This window comes from Marmota flaviventris, chromosome 1 (genome assembly GCF_047511675.1).
Source record: "Marmota flaviventris isolate mMarFla1 chromosome 1, mMarFla1.hap1, whole genome shotgun sequence".
Classification (NCBI taxonomy): Eukaryota; Metazoa; Chordata; class Mammalia; order Rodentia; family Sciuridae; genus Marmota; species Marmota flaviventris.
In genome coordinates, this window is record NC_092498.1 from 108,129,350 (window position 1) to 108,150,078 (window position 20,729).

Below are 20,729 nucleotides of genomic sequence, written 5' to 3' on the forward strand. Positions count from 1 at the left end.
GATGACACTGAGCAACTTAATGACACAATCTAGTTTTAAGGAAAATGGAGACTAAATTCTGTAAAAGAATATCTAGAAAGAAGAATATGAATTGAGAATGAGTTAAAATGAAGAAATATTCTTCACAAGAACAGATCTATGTATCTATGAATGTCAGACATGTCAATATTATCAACCTAGAATTTACTTTAAAGAACCACAGCCAAACAAATCTCTGCAATTTATGTCTTTATATGTAAATTCTAAAGAAGGTAAATTGCGGATGTACAAATGAGCTCTTTTATCCTGAGAGGTGGAAAATGATAGCAGCATCAGAGCCAGGACAGCAGAGACACCAGGAAAGGTCAGGGTCAGGAGGAGGCCTGTCCATCAGAAGCGCTTGGCATGAGTAGGGAATGATGCACAGCAATAAACTGCAGGGGAAAATAGATGTCAAAATATGAACACAAACTTGTGGTGAAACAAATGTGTGCCAGTATCATTCATCTTCAAGCCTCTGGAGATTTAACACTGCATAGAGAGCATTATGTCAATCAAATCATATTATCATTGTTTTCTCATTTCCTTTTAGTCTTTTTCTAGGTCCATTGTTAAAAGGGCCTATTGATCCATCATATAGAATTCTGTCTCCTGTAACAACTATATCATAGTCATCACTTAAGCCCTTGTAAGTCTTTCAGATTATTAAATAATATTCTTTGAATTTGATATGAATCTTTAAAGGCAGAGATACTGGTAGACTTCTTGAAATGAAGCCTATACTATTTGGACAATTCTAAGGAAAAATAGATAACACTGTTTCACAATGCCCTCAGTATCAGATCAATATGCCCCATCCTAATTATGTCACAGTGAGCAGGATTCAAGTATAAACTTTGAGACTACTATTGATCTACTGGGTTTGAGATAGACATCACCTGCATGTTGAGATTCATGGTTTTTAAGGAGCAAGGTCCTCTGCAGTCCTGCTCTTTTGTCTAGTGGGAGACTGGCCCATGGTATGAAGAAAACATCATCACACAGAAGTGGCATTAAGTTTTTGAAGGCCTGGGGAAAAAATGAATAAAATAAAGAAGGCCTATGCCTAAATTCACAGTGTTGCATACAAATCCCTAAGACACACAGGTTAGAGGAATATTGTCAGTAAGGAGATGCTTGATTCTTGAGCCCTTACTATTTTTTAACACACACACACACACACATATATATATATATATATATATATATATATATATATATATATATAGTAATGATACATAATAAAAACTTTGAACCATATTTGAAAAATCATGATGTCCATGCCTCATTTCTGAGAAAAACTTAAACTTACATGAACCTAGAAATAAATTCTTGTAACTCTTGATATTAAAAAAAAGGTTTTATGCCTAACTTGACTTTATGCTGCAAGTAAAAGCTTCAAGAGACACAGACATCATTTTTGTCAACTTAAAAGCTCGATTAACTTATGAAAATAAAAAAAAAATTGTTCTCACTTTAAACAATTTTACTGCTTTGAAGCATTTCTGTTTATGTTTGTTATTCCTTTGCAGTGGCATGCTAGTAAATAGTAACTAGCCACCTAGAAAAATGTGTATAAATAGAAGTATTAGTCTCACTGATGTAAAAGACGGGAATCACAAAATTTACAACTAATAAGAAAACACGGAATTATGTATAACCAACTGATTCTAATAGAATGCTTTCATTATATCTTGTGAAATTTTTTATATATAGCCAATCTGTTATTACTATTGACAAATAAGTGTATCTTCAACATGAATGCAGATCAATAAATTAAGTTTATGTTAAGGAGTAGGATGAACAGGAGATATATGTTGGAACTTTCCTCATTTGTCAACCACATGAAGACTTTGTAGAATCCATAATGGTTTTTGAAAAATGGAAGAACAATTCTTCAATTTTTTTTTGCTATTCATACTGCATAGGCTACAGATATGACATCATTGTAATATAGTCATCTACATTATTAACATTTCCCAATCTCTTTTTTATAGCCAGACAATTAACAAAACAATCAAGCCTTGATTTGTAACTTTTTCCAGTTTCTTACTCCACGGTTGATTTCCTGCTATAGATGTCAGTCACTAAATGTAGTAATATTATACTTTATAACAGTAGCACATGGTTACTACAGCCCTTAGTATTTTCACTGACATGGAATATTGAATTGTATACATTCAAATATGTGAATAATGTGAAAAATAGAAATAGTAAAATAATTTGAAAGTGATGAGGTTTTACTATTTGCTACCATTGTTTTTAATATTATTTATTTAATTATAAGCTCATATGATGTCCTTTTAAATAATGGTCCTGTTTAGAAACTGGGTTGCAAAATTCCTAAAGTTTTAACAGTCTGCTTTTATGAACTGGCATAGTGCAGGTCTATTCCATGAATTGTCACTAAATTCTTTAATTCTTTCTCACGTTAGGGACATATTACCTTATAAATAAAGGGACAATGAGAAAAAAATAAATTTCTTTAAAAAAAGTTATACACAGATTCATTGTAGTTTTCTTTTTGTAATAGATGGATGCAATATCTTTATTTTGTTTATTCATTTTTATGTGGTGCTGAGGATCAAACCCAGTGCCTCACATGTGCAAGACAAGCACTCTGCCACTGAGCCTCAACCCCAGCCCCATCATTGTAGTTTTCATTGCTTCCCTTCTAAGTAGCATCCAATCTTCAGTCAATACTAGGTGACTCTGATGATTTTGATGGCCCCAAAGTAACAGGCTACAAACTTAGTTCCTCTTTTTTCTAATGTCCTTCTAAGTAGGGAATGACTGCTCCCATGGTTAACAATTTCCTGACATTTTATAAAAAGGGCCACTTGCTCATGGTCTGCTTCTTGCTTCTCTGGATGGTCGCCTTTTCCCATGGCATCAGGAGCAGTTGCATGGCTGGCTCTCTTGCCATGAGCAGTGAAGTGGCAAATAAACACTAGACAGGACCAAGAGTCCTTCCCTGGACTTGCTCTGATCTCCACACACCTTTATAGCTTCAAGCCCACTTTTCAAGAGAAACAGTCCCACAGTGTTGTGTTTATGTCACAAGCTTTAGAATTAATTGGTTTTTGTTTGTTTGTTTCGGTTTGTTTTTTACTGGTAGTAGAGATTTAACCCAGGGGTACTTTACCACTGAGCCACATCCCCACCTTTTTTAATTTTTATTTTGAGACAGCGTCTCACTAAGTGCTGAAGTTGTTGAGGCTGGCCTTGAACTTGGTGATCATCTTGTTTCAGCTTTCCTAGCTGCTAGGATTACAGGTGTGCAGCCTGTACTCAGCAACTGTTTTGTTTTGAAACAGGAAAAGTATTTAGTTTGGGCTCAAATTTTAGAATAAGATCTTAGATGACTTTAGAAGACTGGACCAAGTTTAAGAATGTTTGCCAAATCCCTGCTCTATCTTCTCCCATTTTATGCTCTCGGATAAGGAAACCCATGGCTGTTCACTGAGCCAGTCATCCTTACTGAGCATCTGGTCCTAGAGTACAGAGTTTATTTAGACACTGTGCCAGTGAACTACCTAAGTGTGGCCTAAAGTTTTCTAGTTCTTAGATCCTCTGCTGGATCACTTGCCTAAAAGGTGAATTATTGTTATTATTTTAATTTTGCACTAATTGAACTAAAATCATCATTTTCTAATTAAAAAGTGGCAGCTCTTTTCTCCTATCTTATTGCCATATTTTAGAATTTCTTTAAAGTTCTTTAGACTGGGACACCTGTTTGCAAATTTAAAATCAATCATTCAGAAAAAGCACGATGGTTGGCTGTGTCAGTGCTGATCATAGGAGAAAATGACCTATCTCTTCTCTATGCTCTCACAATCCTTTGTCAATTTCCCAACAAATGTCCACCCAAAGAAAGATTTATTTACTCAAGCCTGGTATAGGAAAATATGTAAGAAAATGACAGTCATTGGATAGTTCAATTTTTTAAATTTAAAGCAAATCAAGATCTGCAATTTGAGCTCCATATGCATTGATTTTTAAATCCCCAGGGTCCTCTGATTGGCATAAGTGATTGACAATTTGTTAATAGCCTAATTATAAACAGAACTGTAAATCGTGTAAACAAACAATTCAATGCAGTTAATGGGATAGGTTCCATTATTGTGATTCACAATGAATGTTTGTCTGAAATCAAATGTCAGCAGAAAGCAAGTTGATTAGAAAATAATGGGGCAAGATCCAAATGCACATAATTCTATTGGTTTTGACATGCATAGAAGGCACTTAAGTATACGGTTAGATATCTATAAGTTTAGTATGAAAGCTTATTAATAAGAAGCAAAAAAATTAAAGACTAGAGAGCAGAGAGCCATTACTGCATTGTTCTTACAATTATGCTGAAAAACTTCACATGCAGTTCTGAAGCCCATCAAGGATGATCTTCATGCCACAAGACTGAGAGGTTAAATAGCTTAATCATCTTCTTTTACATGTGCAAAATGTAAAAAGGGTTTACCAACTCAATCTACAGGTTGTCTTGACCAGGAAGAAGCAGACAGCATGGACCATGCAAAAGGAACCTCAATGCTACATAAACCAAGGCACAGATCCAGGTCTTGATTTTTAGGCACACACAACTTCACACTTGCCCTAAATTAGCTTTAAAAAAGCCAAAGAATTCTACAATAAAATTACTTTTGAAGACATAAAATTATGCTTGTAACAGAAGAAAGTAATTTTAAGTGAGATTCAGGGTTCTGAAGTCTCCTAAGCTGAACATGGAACTTCACCAACACTATTTTGTTACCTTTTTATTACTAAGATTATCAAAAACCCAGACCTTTAGTCTCTATTTACTAATTAAGCATATAGTTAGTAGTTTTCCCCATCTATGACCTGCAGCAGATTCCTGAAAACACAGATAGTATTAAACTCTATAAATAGTATGACTCATTCTTACCCCTGAGCTTAGCATCCTCAGCCTGTGATACGTTTTCTTATTAAGTTAAGAATTTTTACCTTTACACTTAAAATTATGAAGCATATCTGAATTGCCACATATTTACTCTTGCACTTTGGGGCCATTACTAAGTAAAATAAGGGTGACTTGAACACAAGAACTGCAATACCCTGACTACTAAATTACTATTGATCCATTATTGTAGCATATACAGTGGGTATTACAGTGTGGACAGGCTTGGTTAATTCATTTATGTCCTGGGGCGGATGGAGCTGGATGGTGAGAGATTTTATCACACTCCTTAGAGTAATGCATGATTTAAAATGCATGAATCGTTTATTTCTGGAATCTTCCATTTAATATTTTCCAACTCTGGTTGACTGGGTAAATGAAACTATGGAAGATGAAACAGATTAAGTGGTGATGGTGGGGAATCATTGTATCTTAACACTAGGAGAATTTTTCTATAGTTTTTCTGGTCTGTAAAAGCAAAAAATGAGAAATGTGGGTTGAAGTCAGGCATGCACTGAAAGTGTCCCTCAAGAAGAACATTCCCCAGTGATTTTTGATACTTAGATGCTTGACTGTACTGTCCTTGAGCCCAGCTATCCACCTGCTCTTCACTGTTGGTATACCATCCCTTCTCTGTACCTACTCATGGCAAGTCTTATGATCTCCAGACTAAACCAAACTGAAGTTCTCGTCTAGTTTGGTGGACACTGCTAGCTATGATCACAGCATACCTTTCCTACACTTCCCAATTAATGCTGATCCAGAGTTGACCAGCAATATCCATACCTGAGGGAGAACTGACCCCATCCCCACCTGTCAAGATGGACCTGGCTTATCTACAATGCCTCCATTCTTGCCAGGAATTGGGTCAGTGGATGGCCCAGTTTTGGTCAATGAGACATGGGAGAAACCTTTCAGTAAAGTTTCTAGGAATGATTTCCTTCTTACTATGAAATGATTAGAAGAGACAGTCTCTGGAAATTGTGGTATCTGGATATGACACAGAACAGTCACAGATTCCCTTCTTCCAGCTTGAAGAGGAAGCTAACCTCAAAGATAATATGGAGAGAAAGAAAGAACATAGATCCTTGCTGACGAATTTAGGCTTCAGATTCAACTCATACTGAAGTCTTCCATACTCTGGGATTGCATATGGTAAGATATTCCTTCATTGTTGAAATAGGTTTGGGGGGCTGGGGATGTGGCTAAGCAGTAGCATGCTCGCCTGGCATGCATGCAGCCCAGGTTCGATCCTCAGCACCACATACAAAGATGTTGTGTCCACCAAAAACTAAAAATAAAAAGAAAAGAAAAGAAAAGAAATAGGTTTGGGATGGGTTTCTTTTATAATAAAATTGCCCCAGAATAAATTGCCCCAATCCTTGAAGGCTTAAAACAAGCAAATATCATCTCATGGGTCCTGTAGGTCTGGATGCTAGGAACAGCTTAGCTAGGGCCTCTGACCCATGTCTCCCACAAGGCTGCAATCAAGGCATCCACCAGGGCTGTGGTCTCCTTGAAGGCTCTGCTGGGGAGTGATCTGCTTGCATCCTGATTTGAATGACTGTTGGCAGGACTCCATCCAAAGGGTCAGTAGATTGAGGGTCTCAGTTCCTCATTGGCCTTTGACCAGAATCTCTCTCAGTTCCTTGCCATGCAGGACTCCAGAAAACAGACCCAACATGATATCTGACTTTCATCAGAGTAAGCAAATAAGAGGGGGTGCCCAAGATAGAAGCCACTGTCTGTCTCTCTTCTCATTATTCTGGAAGTGGCAAGTGACTTCCTAGTACTCTACCACATTGGATTCCTTAGACATGAGTCACTAAGGCCAGTGTTCAAGGGGAGAGGGTTGTACTACAGGGTGAACATGGGAGGTGCCCACATACAACCAAAGAATTAGGAACCAACTAAAGAAGAAAGAAGCCAAGTTTGGTATGTTGAATTCCACTGAACTCTTCACTCTTTCTCAATGTAACTGTAACAAGTCTTTTGTAATGTTGAGAATATTGAGGGCATCCTATAGATAGACCTAAAATCCTGGTACTGGATGCCTTTTAGCCTAGCACACATCTTCTCAGTTTAATGATGTAGAATGGAATAGTATTTGATACTTAAGATTCACATAACGAGACATATTCTGTAACATTTCTTTATTGAATATATACCATGTGTCAGGCACCAATCTGAATCACAGATACAAATAGGAATGAATCTTAAAGCCTCCAAGTAACTAAACTCATGGAAGAGGCATCTAACAGGTGCATGTAATACAGAATGATAAGTAAATGATAAATGCCTAGAGGATGATAAGAGAAATTCAGAATGGGGAAAATTGGCAGGTTTTGCCAAAGATGATTTCCTGAGATGGCAGCAGAGTGTGCACAGAGTCTGCTTAACTGTGGCTGGAGCATATATTCAGGCTGGGTCTGTCTAGGGTAGGCTGGAGAACAGGCTATGGACAGGTGGTCTCTTACAGCCAAACACATATTAGTGCATGACTATTCTGTCTCTTCTATAACTCCTGAATACAAACAATACATTTGTTCAAAAAGTTCCCGACATATGGGAACTGAACACAATCTTCTCCATTTTACCTTGGTTTCAGGTAAGTGTTGGTCAAGTACTGATAATGATTTAAGCACTGAAATGGAAATGAGGGGTTTGTCCTCAGCTGAGTTCTTAAGAAGGCTTGCAGAAGGCTGTTCCCAAGAGGAATGGCAGGCAGTGGCCAGCAAACACCTCAGGACTGGGACTGGGTCAAGATCCCAGATGTCAGGGAGGGGATGAAGGTACATCTGGAACAGAGCAGGAGACGCAAAATGCAGGGTGGATGGAGTTCTGAGGACTGACTTCATGTCTCCCATCACCTTCTAACACCTGTGTACAAATCTGTTCTCCACTAGTTCTTTGCATCTTTTCATTGTATGAAGGTCAGCTGTGCTTATTGGTTTCAAGAAAGTGTATTTTCTTATTTTATTAACCTAAGTGATGTATTCCATTTGTATAGATCAGAATGGATGCACGAAAGCTATAGGTGTTCCCTGGGAGTTCTAGCATAGTGTAAGAAAAGTTCAGGTGACAAATGGGGCAAGACTCAGGGTCTGAGATCCTATAAAGAGAAATCCCACTGAATCACTTACAGTGGGACTCACATGAGACCTTTTACGTGGGATTCCTGCTGGATTGTCCAGCCTTCATGGTACTTCAGGGGAAGGTCCCACTAGGAACATGGAATCTCTTTATTAGGAACACAGTCTTAAAATTGAATTTGAGAGGTGGTATGGAAGAGCTTGTAGCTGGTATAAACATTTTTCTATATAGCACTTGGACATAGCCAAAAATACTTGTCTAATTGGGACATGGGATGCAAATGACATGAACACAATTCACACTCGATTGTTTATGTCAGGCACCTATGCCTCTGTCAAGAAAGATGAAAGGAGTACAAAGATCTCAGCACCATGGAAAATAAATAAATAAATAAACAAACAACACAGAGGGTTCATTTTCCTGAACTATTCTTAAGTCCTGAATCAAAGAAGTCAAGTTGCATACTGCCTGGCTGGGCAGGCCATCCCAGTTTTTATTCTGTAAACAATGGGCAGGCCAGTTCCACTAATTAGGTAAGAAAAAAGCTCCAGGTTGGATGTATGGAATTCTAATTCACAGCAGCCAGGACACAGGGGCAGGGGGAAGAAGGAGAAACTTTGATTGAACCCCAGCTACCCCCAAGCTATTGGACTGGGTTCAGAGTAGGACATTGCCCTCTAAAACCTCAGGGGTCATCTCCTCTCTAGATCTCTTGTTCTTCTTCACTCTATTATGAGCATCTCCATGGGCATTAGAGGAAGGAGGAGGGGATATGTGAATTGTGACAAGGAGGGCAAAGGAAGTCCCACGTGACATGTACCCAGCCAGGGAAATAAACTCAGGCAGAGAGTTGTCAGTGGGCATAAGTGGGGAAATGGGGTCCCCAGACAAGAATAAAGAGAAACTGGTCTTTCACCTGCTGCTTAGTTCCACTCTCCACTCAGACCTCTTGGAAAATCTGATGGCAGGTAGAAAATGCCTTCACAACACCACAGATGCCGGAGAAAGCTTCCCCAAATAGAGGGAGGCTGGGGAGAAAGCTGGCACTTATGAATCCACATGAAGTCAGATGTGAGAAAGTGTTCTAGGTCTTATGCTGGGCTGCTCCATCCCAAACAGACCAAAAGATATGGATCCTGTGGCTGACTCTCGATTACCAGTGGCTATAATAAGCTCTACTCTTTTCATTCAGCAACTGCTCTCTCACTTGTCCCCAAGGAGGAGATGCTATGGGTGAGGATAGCAGCCACCAGGGTGGCCACTGAAAGCATGTGGCCTTGGTGTAGATGGCTTAAAACACTACTCTCTTCAAAGATTAAATAATTCTGGAGTCAGCTATACCACAGCTGTCATCTTTTTGACTGGTATGTCTAATTAATCCTTAATTGTTGAATACCTTACAACAATTCATTTCCATTCAAAAGCATCTCCAATGTCAAGATGATCAAAAGTATCTGAAGGATGTAAAATAAGTATTTGTGGAGAAAGATAAATAAATCAGGATTATTTTGCCTCGAGAAAGTAATAAGTAAGCCAACAATTATCTTCTCTACCCAGAAGCCAGCAGGCAGCTAGAGCTATTCATCATTTCCAAAGAAGACAGAAAAAGATAAGATAGTCCAATGGCAGAGAGGTATGAACTTTCTCACCATGGGGTTGTACAAACTTACATGGGCATCAATCAGCTGGTCACAGGGCTATGGCCATGTGATGTCACACTTTTTGGAAAATGCAGTCCAGGTGCTGGCTTTATTTTTATTTTTTTTTTAAGGGTAGGAATTAGTTTTATTTGATAATTACTTATCAGGACTTGCATCAGGGTAAATTTACACAACCAGACAACTTAATTCTTAAATTCTTCAGTGGTGGATCTTTCATGTTTAGGTACATAAGTATATATAAAAGTATAATACACTTGCCCCAGTTGGAATGTTCTACATTTATTGTAATTCACCACCATGAACAGTGTACAGAATCTATACTCTCCAGGTGCTGGCTTTAAAAAGAAGTGACACCACATGGCTGAGACATACTGAAGGAGGACAAGCATAGGCCTGACATGCATGTGATGCCATCTGAATATATATATTTCATTGTATAAAACTATTACCCACCAGGAGGCAGAAGGCCGTATATAGTACTTATTAAAGTTCAAAAGAAATCCCAAGAAACTAAGAAAACTCCCATCTCAGGGTGTGCTAGGATGTAGAAGCAAAATAGAACTATTATTTTGGCTTTTGTTGGACTCACACAGTTTCCCCTTCTGGTCCCTCAGTTTCTTTTCCTTCAGAAAAGCAGAATGCTGGGCTGCTGGCCATGAAGTTCAAGGCTGACTTATAAACTAATCCTCCCAGCTCTTGGGTACAATATTATTGTGTGCACTCACGGTGAGCCTTCTAACAAAATCCCAAACAATTCTTCCTCTACAGACTTTCTGAGGTTACTTCTATTGTGAGGAATATTAGCTCCCTGCTGACTGTTTCCACCCACAAAGCATAACTTAAGTCTAACCACAGATATAAAAACTGACTGGTAAAATCCTTGCTATGGGCATCTTCATGGCATTTGGAGAGCATTCTCTGTGAAGTCAGACACATTGCATTGAGCATTTAGAGGAAAAGTTGGGAAAGAAAGGCACAGACATTCAAAGGCAAGAATGGAAAGTCTGGAAATCCATCCACAAAACCAGTAGTGATGAGAGAGATTAACACTCAACACACAGTTTGAATGGAGACAAGAGGCACATACGTTTGGGTCTCAGTTCTGAGGCCTCGGAACCAGCACCTTCCCCGGGCAAGCTGAGAGGCTCCGCTACATCTGTATCAGGAGGAGGATATGGCGGGGGCGGGGGAAGCACTAGCTGAGGTGGGCCTCGAGCAGTACCTCTGGGAGGCTTTTGTGGTACCTGCCGTCCAACACCTATGTGGAATCAATGGGAGTGACTTCAGAAGTTAAGCCAAATGAGTACCTATCTTCCATCGGAGGGCACCATATCCAACCATCCAAACGCCAAATCCAGCCACACCCAACACCATATCCAACCTCATTCTACACCAAATACAATCATACCTAATACCAAATCCAGTCATATCAACACCAAATCCAGCCATACCCAATACCAAATTCACCCACACCCAACGGCAAAATTAATCATACCCAACACCATATCCAACCTCACTCTACACTAAACATAACCTCATTCTGCACCAAATCCAGCCATACCCAATACTAAATTCAGCCTCATTCTGCATCAAACAGCCACACCCAACACCAGATACAACTATGTATTTTTTTAAACCAAATCCAAACTTGCCTATCACCAAATCCAATCTCAGCTGATACCAGATCCCATCACACTTGTATGTATGTATTGTCCTACAGCCAGGCCAATTTGTAAATATCTGCCTGGTTGCAATTTATTTCTGGGAGGCTAATGACATAAATACTGGGCCTGAAACTATTCTTAAAAGCCCCCTAAACAATACTGTCAGATTAAAATAAACTCCTGTTCTTCACATTAGTCTTTTTCAGGTTCTCAGATCTGTTCTTTAGCTAATTTTTGCTACTTTTCCATATCCACTGAACAATATAATAATAGATAAAGCACTAATTTAAATATTCTTTTCAGCCTATTATACTGTCAGCCTCTTTCATTGTTTGGGGTAATGGTTTCCAGAGTTTGTTTTGAAGAGGGTTCTGAGTTGTGGACAGTTGGGTGAGTGTGGTGAGTCCAGTTCCATTTCATCAGTGAAACCCTCATGTATCTTGTTTATATGTTGGGGATGCATTTATAATTTTATGTGAAAATCGCATGCTAATGAAATTTTTGGAAGCTAATGTAAAAAATGACATGAATTACCAGTGTTAGGTCACATTCACTATCATTTTTTTAATAAACACTTTATTCAAGCTTTGGAGTTCTGGGTCTTTGAATAATACATATTCAACGCTTTATGTCCTTTACCAGATTATTAATAAAAATACTAAGAAACAGCATTTTTTCATTGAGATATATTCATTTATTCCTTGTTTTGAATACAGTTTCTCTAGATGTGGTAAAATATTAATTTCCCCATATAAAGCAACATTTTTTTCCTTAAAGTGAAAATGAGCCCAAATCAGTCTGGGTGGTACTGTTTATCTGGCCCTGGCAGTGTCATTAAAAGGGCAAAACAAAAAGGAAGGATGCTTTCCATTCTAATAAAGTTGAACTAAGATCCAAATCCAGCTACTGGTAATACTGTTTAGTACAAGTTCTAAAATAAAATTTTCTTTATATCTACATGTCTGTATAGAAAGAGTCACTTGATGTGGATAGGGGTTACTTGTTTTCCTTCAACCTAAGGTTTGGTTACATCTTCTGTATGGTATACATTTAATGAATGGGGACTTCTGATGGGGATGGAAGTCTGCCATGCCATTGCTTCCAAGGCCTTTTCCATCATCTCCTGTCCTAAAAAACATTCCAGATTATTTCCAATTATTGTCAGCAAGAGAGAAGTTTTTGGCCTTCTAAGTCATCACAAATGATACTTTATGGACCAGAAAGACAGACTTGTAGCAAATCACGATTATTTGTTACTTTCCTCTTGTAATGTTTCTGAGGAAACTGTGCAATTTTCAATTTTAGAACTCCTGCCTCTCATCTCCTCAGGCATCTGTAGGCATCAGTTGGCCCATCAGATGGGCAGGTTCTCCAAGCCCATCAGACACAAATACTTCTTCCTTCTTGGCTGACTCGGGGTCGGGGGTCCTTTCCTAGCTTTAAATGGGCTGCTTGGCGAGGAGTTTGTTTGGTATGACTCGACCACATCTGCATGGCCACATAAAGTGGTTGCTTCTGAGAATTTCAACAAGGATATCTCTAAATCTGAGAGGGGGGGGGTTGTCTCCCTTTCCAAAGAGAAGGGAGGGAGCTTTTCTCATCATAAAACAGGAGAAAACCGGTTTTATTTTAATGGTCCAATGATAATACTGTCTTTAAATCTGACAGTATTTTCCCCTATGAAAGAGGATGAACTGACATGAAATACAGGTCATTTCTCCTTATGATAATTGATTCTCAGGCTGTGAAATGCTAGGGCATTAAGTGAGGTATTGATTAAAGGGGGGAAATGCTGAACAACCTAGTAGAACTTATCAAAGTTTTCAGACCTTGACAACAAACACTTGTCCTCAGGTGTATTTTCCCTTCTGGAACCACATATACTGGGCCACAGGTAAAAAGCAGGGCCATGGGACAGTATTAAAGGAACCAGGAGTGGCTGTCTGCTGGCTTCAGAGGGGGCTCTGATGTGCTTTCCATCACTGGGGTCTCAGGCTCAGGAGTGGGTGATTCCTATGCTGCTCTGTTCCAAATCCTTCTCTGAAAGAGCTGTTTCTGTTTCTAATTGATGAAATAGTTAACACTGAAGGACTTTAAAATAAGATTGATTATCCCTGACTCACAGGCCTATAGACCTCCATCATTCAGCATCTATCTACCTCACCCACATCACAAGATGTAGAGATATAATCATGTCATAATACCTGGTCAAAGCATACCAGAGTCTTTGCTAAATATATAAAAGTTATATAAATGCAGTCTAACTTCAAACAGGAATGTCAGAAAACTAACAAGGTAACTCATTTATAGGCTGGGTATCCCTAAAATGCTCACAACCAGACACATTCTGGGTTTCAAATATTTTTTTTAATTTTAGAACATCTGCATATACATAATGAGATATCTTGGGGATGGAACCTAAGCCTAAATATGAAATTAATTTATGCATCATCTACACCCTACATACACACCTGAAGGTAATTATACAGTATTTTTAATAATTTTGTGTGTGAAATAGTTTCATGGTATAGAATTTTCCACTTGTGCATCATGTTGACACTCAAAAAGTTTCAAACTTCGGAGCATTTTGGATTTTCATATTAGAGATGTGTACCCTATATAAACTACATGGGGCCTAAGCTGTCTTTCAAGTGCCAAATATCTTTCAAAACAACCTACAAGGATGTCATCTTAAGAGCTTATCTTTTTTCCACCAGAAAGACACATATCACACAGTCACACTCATTCATGCTCCACTTGTCACCTTCTCCCAGATTATGCAGCCACTCTCCATCCTTCCCATTATCCCACTCCTCAATGCCTGTAATGTCCATGAAAATAAGATATTAAGTGAACACACAACTACTTATTTCCAGACTTTCTTTCTTTAGCATAAATATTTTCTGGGTTAATACTATTATGGATGAGTCCACTGTGAGAGTTAAGAGCAGTGCTAGCATTCCACACACAGCAGGCATTCCAGAGGTATGCAGACAGCAAGCCCAGTCTCACTCACCCACTGTGCTCTTCCTGTTCTCCTCCTTGTCCTCCCTGCGGTTGGGGACCAGGGGACTTGGTGGAGGTGGCTGTGGCGGGGGACTTGGTGATGGTGGCTGTGGTGGAGGTGGAAGTGGAGGTGGAGCTGGTGCCCGCCGCTTCTTCTTCTGCAAATCAACCTGTGAGCCCAGAGACATCTGAGAAACAGAAAGAGGAGAGACAGGGTTAGGGGAATTTTTGTATGGGAGTGATGTGTTTGTGGGACACAGGACCTATGGAAACAGATAATTGTGGCATGGGTGTCATAAGGAAGGCTGTCAGATTGCCATCCTCATTCTGGGTCCTCTCAGGCAGGTGGTGGAGGCAGTGGTGTGAGGCCTGCCATATTCTCTAAGCAAGGCCCTGAGGTGACACAGTGATGTTCATGGTCACTCACAAGTTCCCCCAAGCACAGGTAACACATATTTTCTAGGGATCCAGGTAAGTAATTCTGGAGCCTGAGAATCTTTCTCAGGGCATAAATGAGAAAATGATCCCTACCCCTTAATTAAATGCAAGAGTACTCTTTTTCCCAGGAATAAGGGGGACTACCATTATTTGTGTCCACACATTAGATGAGATGGGAGTAGTTCATGCTTCCTGTGCCCTGTCTTGCATGTATTTCCCTGCTTCTGCAAGCTCATACTCCAGAGTAGCCAGGACTGACATGGTTCACAAGCTGCCAACTCCTGGATCTAGAACTAAGGTTCTGTTAAATGGGACATTAGATCAGAATAAAAGACATCAATCTCCCATATAAAGCAGAAATCCAGCTCCTACTTAAAGACTCTAACAATGAAAAATTCACAGCTTCTAAAGGCAGCTTGTCAGTACTAGGTAGGTCTAAATGTTGAAAGTGAAATCTGTTTTGATTCATCTGTAAAATTAAATACTATAGAACAAAATTGACCAATATTTTTTGTTCTATTGTGCACAAGAATAAATATGTAACAACTAATCTCTCTATTATGTGAAATTAAAATGCACCAATAAAAAATTGAATATATTGATTCTAGTTCTTTTGTTTCTAAAGGACTCCATAATTCTCTGCTCTTAATTACAGCCAAAGTTCATTCACTTTCTTTCAATAATTAAAATTCACTTAAAGAGTACTGAGTTGTGTGCAGAGCAGTGAAATGAAAATGATAATTTCACTTGTTCTTGCCCTCAAACTGTTCTCAGTCAAGTTTTGTACCACTCATCCAAGCATTCCCTGACCTTTCAAGGGTCCATTACAGGGATGGCACTGGCCCACACCACCATTCTTTAGTACCTTGGTTTTGATCAGGTGCTCTGGTTTATTAACTCATGTTTGCACCACGTATGTGAGAACTGAGCATTCAGCTCACAACCCAAGGAACACAATTTCCTTTTCTGGACTGGACGTGGTACTACATCCTTTAAAATTTTATCAGTACTACACTATTGCAAAAAACATATATGTAAACAAAAGGAAGAAAATAATCATGTGATTGACTTTATTAATCAATATAAACTACTAATGATTAACATATTTTTTAGTCTTTATCTTTTCTTTTAAAAATAATGTTTTCTCTCTTTCCTTCTACCACAACATTTTATAATCATCTCCCATATCTTTAAAGTTCTACAAAATATTTTGCATAAAGCAAAAAATAACATAAAGTTAAAAACTCCTACAAAGCTCAAAGTCAAAATCAGTGATTCCTTGTCTACCACCTTTGCAATGGCAAGAACCACTTCAAACACATTTTTCTTTTGGCATTTACTGCTTTTTTCTAAATAATAAGTTCACTGTGCTACTCCTTGATTTTTGCACATTAGATGTTGGCTTTCTACTCCTGAAAATGGGGATTTATTCTTTGAGACATGCACACACACATACCCACATGGACACATATGCACATATTTTTTTTTCCATCTTTTCCAAAATTATAGCATGAGATGTAAATTACTTTTCACTAGTCATATAGTAGTCTACCCTTATTTGCAGTTTCATTTTCCACAGTTTTTCCATTACCTTCAGTCACCTGCAGATAAAACTATTAAAGAGAAAAAAAGTGACAATTTTTAAATTGGGCAGGGTTCCAAGTAACCACCTCCTGTCCTGCTCCATCTCACATAAGATTAATTATCCCTTTATCCATTGTATCCACACTATATATGCTACCTGTTGGTCATTTAATAGCCATTTAGGTTGTCAGATCAACTGTCACAGTATCATAGTCCTTGTGTTCAAGGATTCCATATTTCACTTAATGGTTCCAAAATGTAAGGGTAGTAATGCTGGCAGTTTTATTATAGTATATTATTATAATTGTATTTTATTGTTGTTAATCTTGTACTATGCCTAATTAATAAATTAAACTTTATCATCAGTATGTACATATGTGTGTACTGCAAAAAAAAATAGTATATGTAGGGTTTGGTACTTTCTAGGCTTCCAAATATCTTCTGGGGATCTTCAAAAGTTATCTCCCATGGATAAGGGAGGATAGCTGATAATAGATATTATAAAAACATAATATAAAATTTTTTCAGCAGAAATTTTTCTACTTGAGATGTATAATGTATAGGATGATTACACTTTCTTTCCAGAATAAATCTGCTTTTTCCTGAATTTAATTTTTTTTTTTAAATTTCCTGGAAATTTACATTTTTCTACTCAGTTCCAGCCCCTGCCTCCATTATGGACAAGATGCACATAAGTAATATTTTTGAGACCTTGAGAATATAAAAGTGATTTTATCCTATTATACTGAGTAGTCCATACAGATGCCTACAGGAACCTTGAATGGAAAGAACAGTCTCTACAAAGGCTGAAAACAGTCATTACTCTGTTGTCTCCTAAATTGTACTGTGCAGTCAAGACACCCCACACCATGTTGGTGCTCAGTCTTTCACAAGTGATCTGCATTCCTCCTGTAGGCTTGGAAGACCCACTATTTAATCCTTTATGCCCTGACATTTGGTGACAGCATGCTCCAGGGTGGATTTCTTTTGGTCCACTCTCTGGGGCAAGGGCTCACCCCTGCAGGCTGTGTACCTGAAGAATTTTCTAGTGTTCTTCCTTTTTACTTCTTTCTTCCCTTTGTTCCCCTCCCCTCCTGAGGATTTTAATGAGTTGAACAATGAAGATTCTAACTCCTGCCTATTTTTCCCTTTTCTTGGAAACTTCTTTTACTTTATTGTCCAACTCTTATGAATTTTCAAGTTTCTTTTACTATATTTTGGTTTCCAAGATCTCCTTCTTCTTATGTGTTTTAGAAACAGTATCATGGTCTCCTTTTCTGGGTGTACTATCTTCTTTTTTCTCTCTGACACTATCATTTAAATATTTTTATTATTATTTTTTTAAATTTTTTTATTGGTTGTTCAAAACATTACAAAGCTCATGATATATCATCTTTCATACATTTGACTCAATTGGGTTATGAACTCCCATTTTTACCCCAAATACAAATTGCAGAATCACATCGGTTACACATTCACATTTTTACATAATGGCATATTAGTGACTGTTGTATTCTGCTACCTTTCCTTTCCCCTACTATCCCCCCTCCCCTTCCCTCCCATCATCCCTCTCTACTTCATCTGCTGTTGTTCAATTCTCACCCTTGTTCCCCACCCCCTTTCCCCTCACATCCTCTTCTATGTAATTTTGTGTAACATTGAGGGTCTCCTACCATTTCCATATGCTTTCCCTTCTCTCTCTCCCTTTCTCTCCCCCAACTCGTCTTTGTTTAATGTTAATCTTTTCCTCATGCTCTTTCCTCCCTGTTCATTTCTTAGTTGCTCTCTTTATATCAAAGAAGACATTTGGCATTTGTTTTTTAAGGATTGGCTAGCTTCGCTTAGCATAATCTGCTCTAATGCCATCCATTTCCCTGCAAATTCTATGATTTTGTCATTTTTTATTGCTGCGTAGTACTCCATTGTGTATAGATGCCACATTTTTTTTTTATCCATTCATCTATTGAAGGGCATCTAGGTTGGTTCCACAGTCTAACTATTGTGAATTGTGCCGCTATGATCATTGATGTGGCAGTATCCCTATAATACGCTGTTTTTAAGATCCTCAGGGAATAGTCCGAGGAGGGCGATAGCTGGGTCAAATGGTGGATCCATTCCCAGCTTTCCCAGGTATCTCCATACTGCTTTCCAGATTGGCTGCACCAATTTGCAGTCCCACCAGCAGTGTACAAGTGTACCCTTTTCCCCACATCCTCGCCAACACTTATTATTGTTTGACTTCATAATGGCTGCCAATCTTACTGGAGTGAGATGGTATCTTAGGGTGGTTTTGATTTGCATTTCTCTGACTGCTAGAGATGGTGAGCATTTTTTCATGTACTTGTTGATTGATTGTATGTCCTCCTCTGTGAAGTGTCTGTTCAGGTCCTTGGCCCATTTGTTGATTGGGTTATTTGTTATCTTATTGTTTAATTTTTTGAGTTCTTTGTATATTCTGGATATTAGGGCTCTATCTGAAGTGTGAGGGGTAAAAATTTGTTCCCAGGATGTAGGCTCTCTGTTTACCTCTCTTATTGTTTCTCTTGCTGAGAAAAAACTTTTTAGTTTAAGTAAGTCCCATTTATTTATTCTTGTTATTAACTCTTGGGCTATGGGCGTCCTATTAAGGAATTTGGAGCCTGACCCCACAGTATGTAGATCGTAGCCAACTTTTTCTTCTATCAGACGCAGTGTCTCTGATTTGATATCTAGCTCCTTGATCCATTTTGAGTTAACTTTTGTGCATGGCGAGAGAAAGGGATTCAGTTTCATTTTATTGCATATGGATTTCCAATTTTCCCAGCACCATTTGTTGAAGATGCTATCCTTCCTCCATTGCATGCTTTTAGCCCCATTATCAAATATAAGAAAGTTGTAATTTTGTGGATTGGTTTCTGTGTCCTCTATTCTGTACCATTGGTCCACCTGCCTGTTTTGGTACCAGTACCATGCTGTTTTTGTTACTATTGCTTTGTAGTACAGTTTGAACTCTGGTATCGCTATACCTCCAGATTCACACTTCCTGCTTAGAATTGCTTTTGCTATTCTGGGTCTTTTGTTTTTCCATATGAATTTCATGATTGCTTTATCCATTTCTACAAGAAATGCTGTTGGGATTTTAATTGGCATCGCATTGAACCTGTAAAGAACTTTGGATAATATCGCCATTTTGATGATGTTAGTTCTGCCTATCCATGAACAGGGTACATTTTTCCATATTCTAAGATCTTCTTCTATCTCTCTCTTTAGGATTCTGTAGTTTTCATTGTATAAATCTTTCACCTCTTTTGTTAGGTTGATTCCCAAGTATTTTATTTTTTTTGAGGATATCGTGAATGGAGTGCTTTTCCTCATTTCCATTTCAGAAGTTTTGTTGCTGATATATAGGAATGCCTTTGATTTATGCGTGTTGATTTTATATCCTGCTACTTTGCTGAATTCATTTATTAACTCTAGCAGTTTCTTTGTAGACCCTTTTGGGTCTGTTAAATATATTATTATGTCATCTGCAAATAGCGATAATTTAAGTTCTTCTTTTCCTATTTTTATGCCTTTAATTTCTTTTGTCTGTCTAATTGCTCTGGCTAGTATTTCAAGAACTAAATTGAATAGAAGTGGTGATAGAGGGCATCCCTGTCTTGTTCCAGATTTTTGAGGGAATGCCTTCAGTTTTTCTCCATTTAGGATGATGCTAGCCTGAGGTTTAGCACATATAGCTTTTACAATGTTGAGGTAAGTTCCTGTTATCCCTAGTTTTTCTAGTGTTTTGAACATAAAGGGATGCTGTACTTTGTCAAATGCTTTTTCTGCATCTATCGAGATGATCATATAGTTCTTGTCTTTAAGTCTATTGATGTGGTGAATAGTATTTATTGATTTCCGTATATTGAACCAGCCTTGCATTCCGGGGATGAATCCTACTTGATCGTGGTGCACAATTTTTTTGATCTGCTTTTGTATTCGATTCACCAGGATTTTATTGAGAATTTTTGCATCCAAGTTCATTAGAGATATTGGTCTGTAGTTTTCTTTCTTTGAAGTGTCTTTGTCTGGTTTCGGGATCAGGGTGATGTTGGCCTCATAGAATGAATTTGGAAGAGCTCCTTCTTTTTCTATTTCTTGAAATAGCTTGAAAAGTATTGGTATTAATTCTTCTTTGAAGGTTTTGTAAAACTCCGCTGTATACCCATCCGGTCCAGGGCTTTTTTTGGTTGGCAGTCTTTTGATGGCTTCTTCAATTTCTTCCTTTGTTATTGGTCTGTTTAAATTGTGTGTGTCTTCCTGACTCAATCTGGGCAGATCGTATGACTTAAGAAATTTATTGATATCTTC

At 38.2% G+C, this 20,729-nt stretch overlaps 1 protein-coding gene across 8 annotated transcripts in view; it reads right to left on the reverse strand.

The window, feature by feature from the left end:
• Cobl (cordon-bleu WH2 repeat protein) overlaps positions 1 to 20,729 on the reverse strand; it is a 282,502-nt gene that overhangs the window by 75,559 nt on the left and 186,214 nt on the right. For 6 of the 8 annotated variants that reach the window (XM_071614784.1, XM_071614773.1, XM_034637134.2 and 3 more), the window contains 2 exons: positions 14,386 to 14,563; positions 10,793 to 10,963 (listed from right to left, as the gene is read on the reverse strand). In XM_071614784.1, coding sequence (XP_071470885.1) covers positions 10,793 to 10,963; positions 14,386 to 14,563 — 349 coding nt within the window. The remainder of the gene's footprint in view (positions 1 to 10,792; positions 10,964 to 14,385; positions 14,564 to 20,729) is intronic. The other 2 variants (XM_071614776.1, XM_071614779.1) reach the window with 1 other exon arrangement.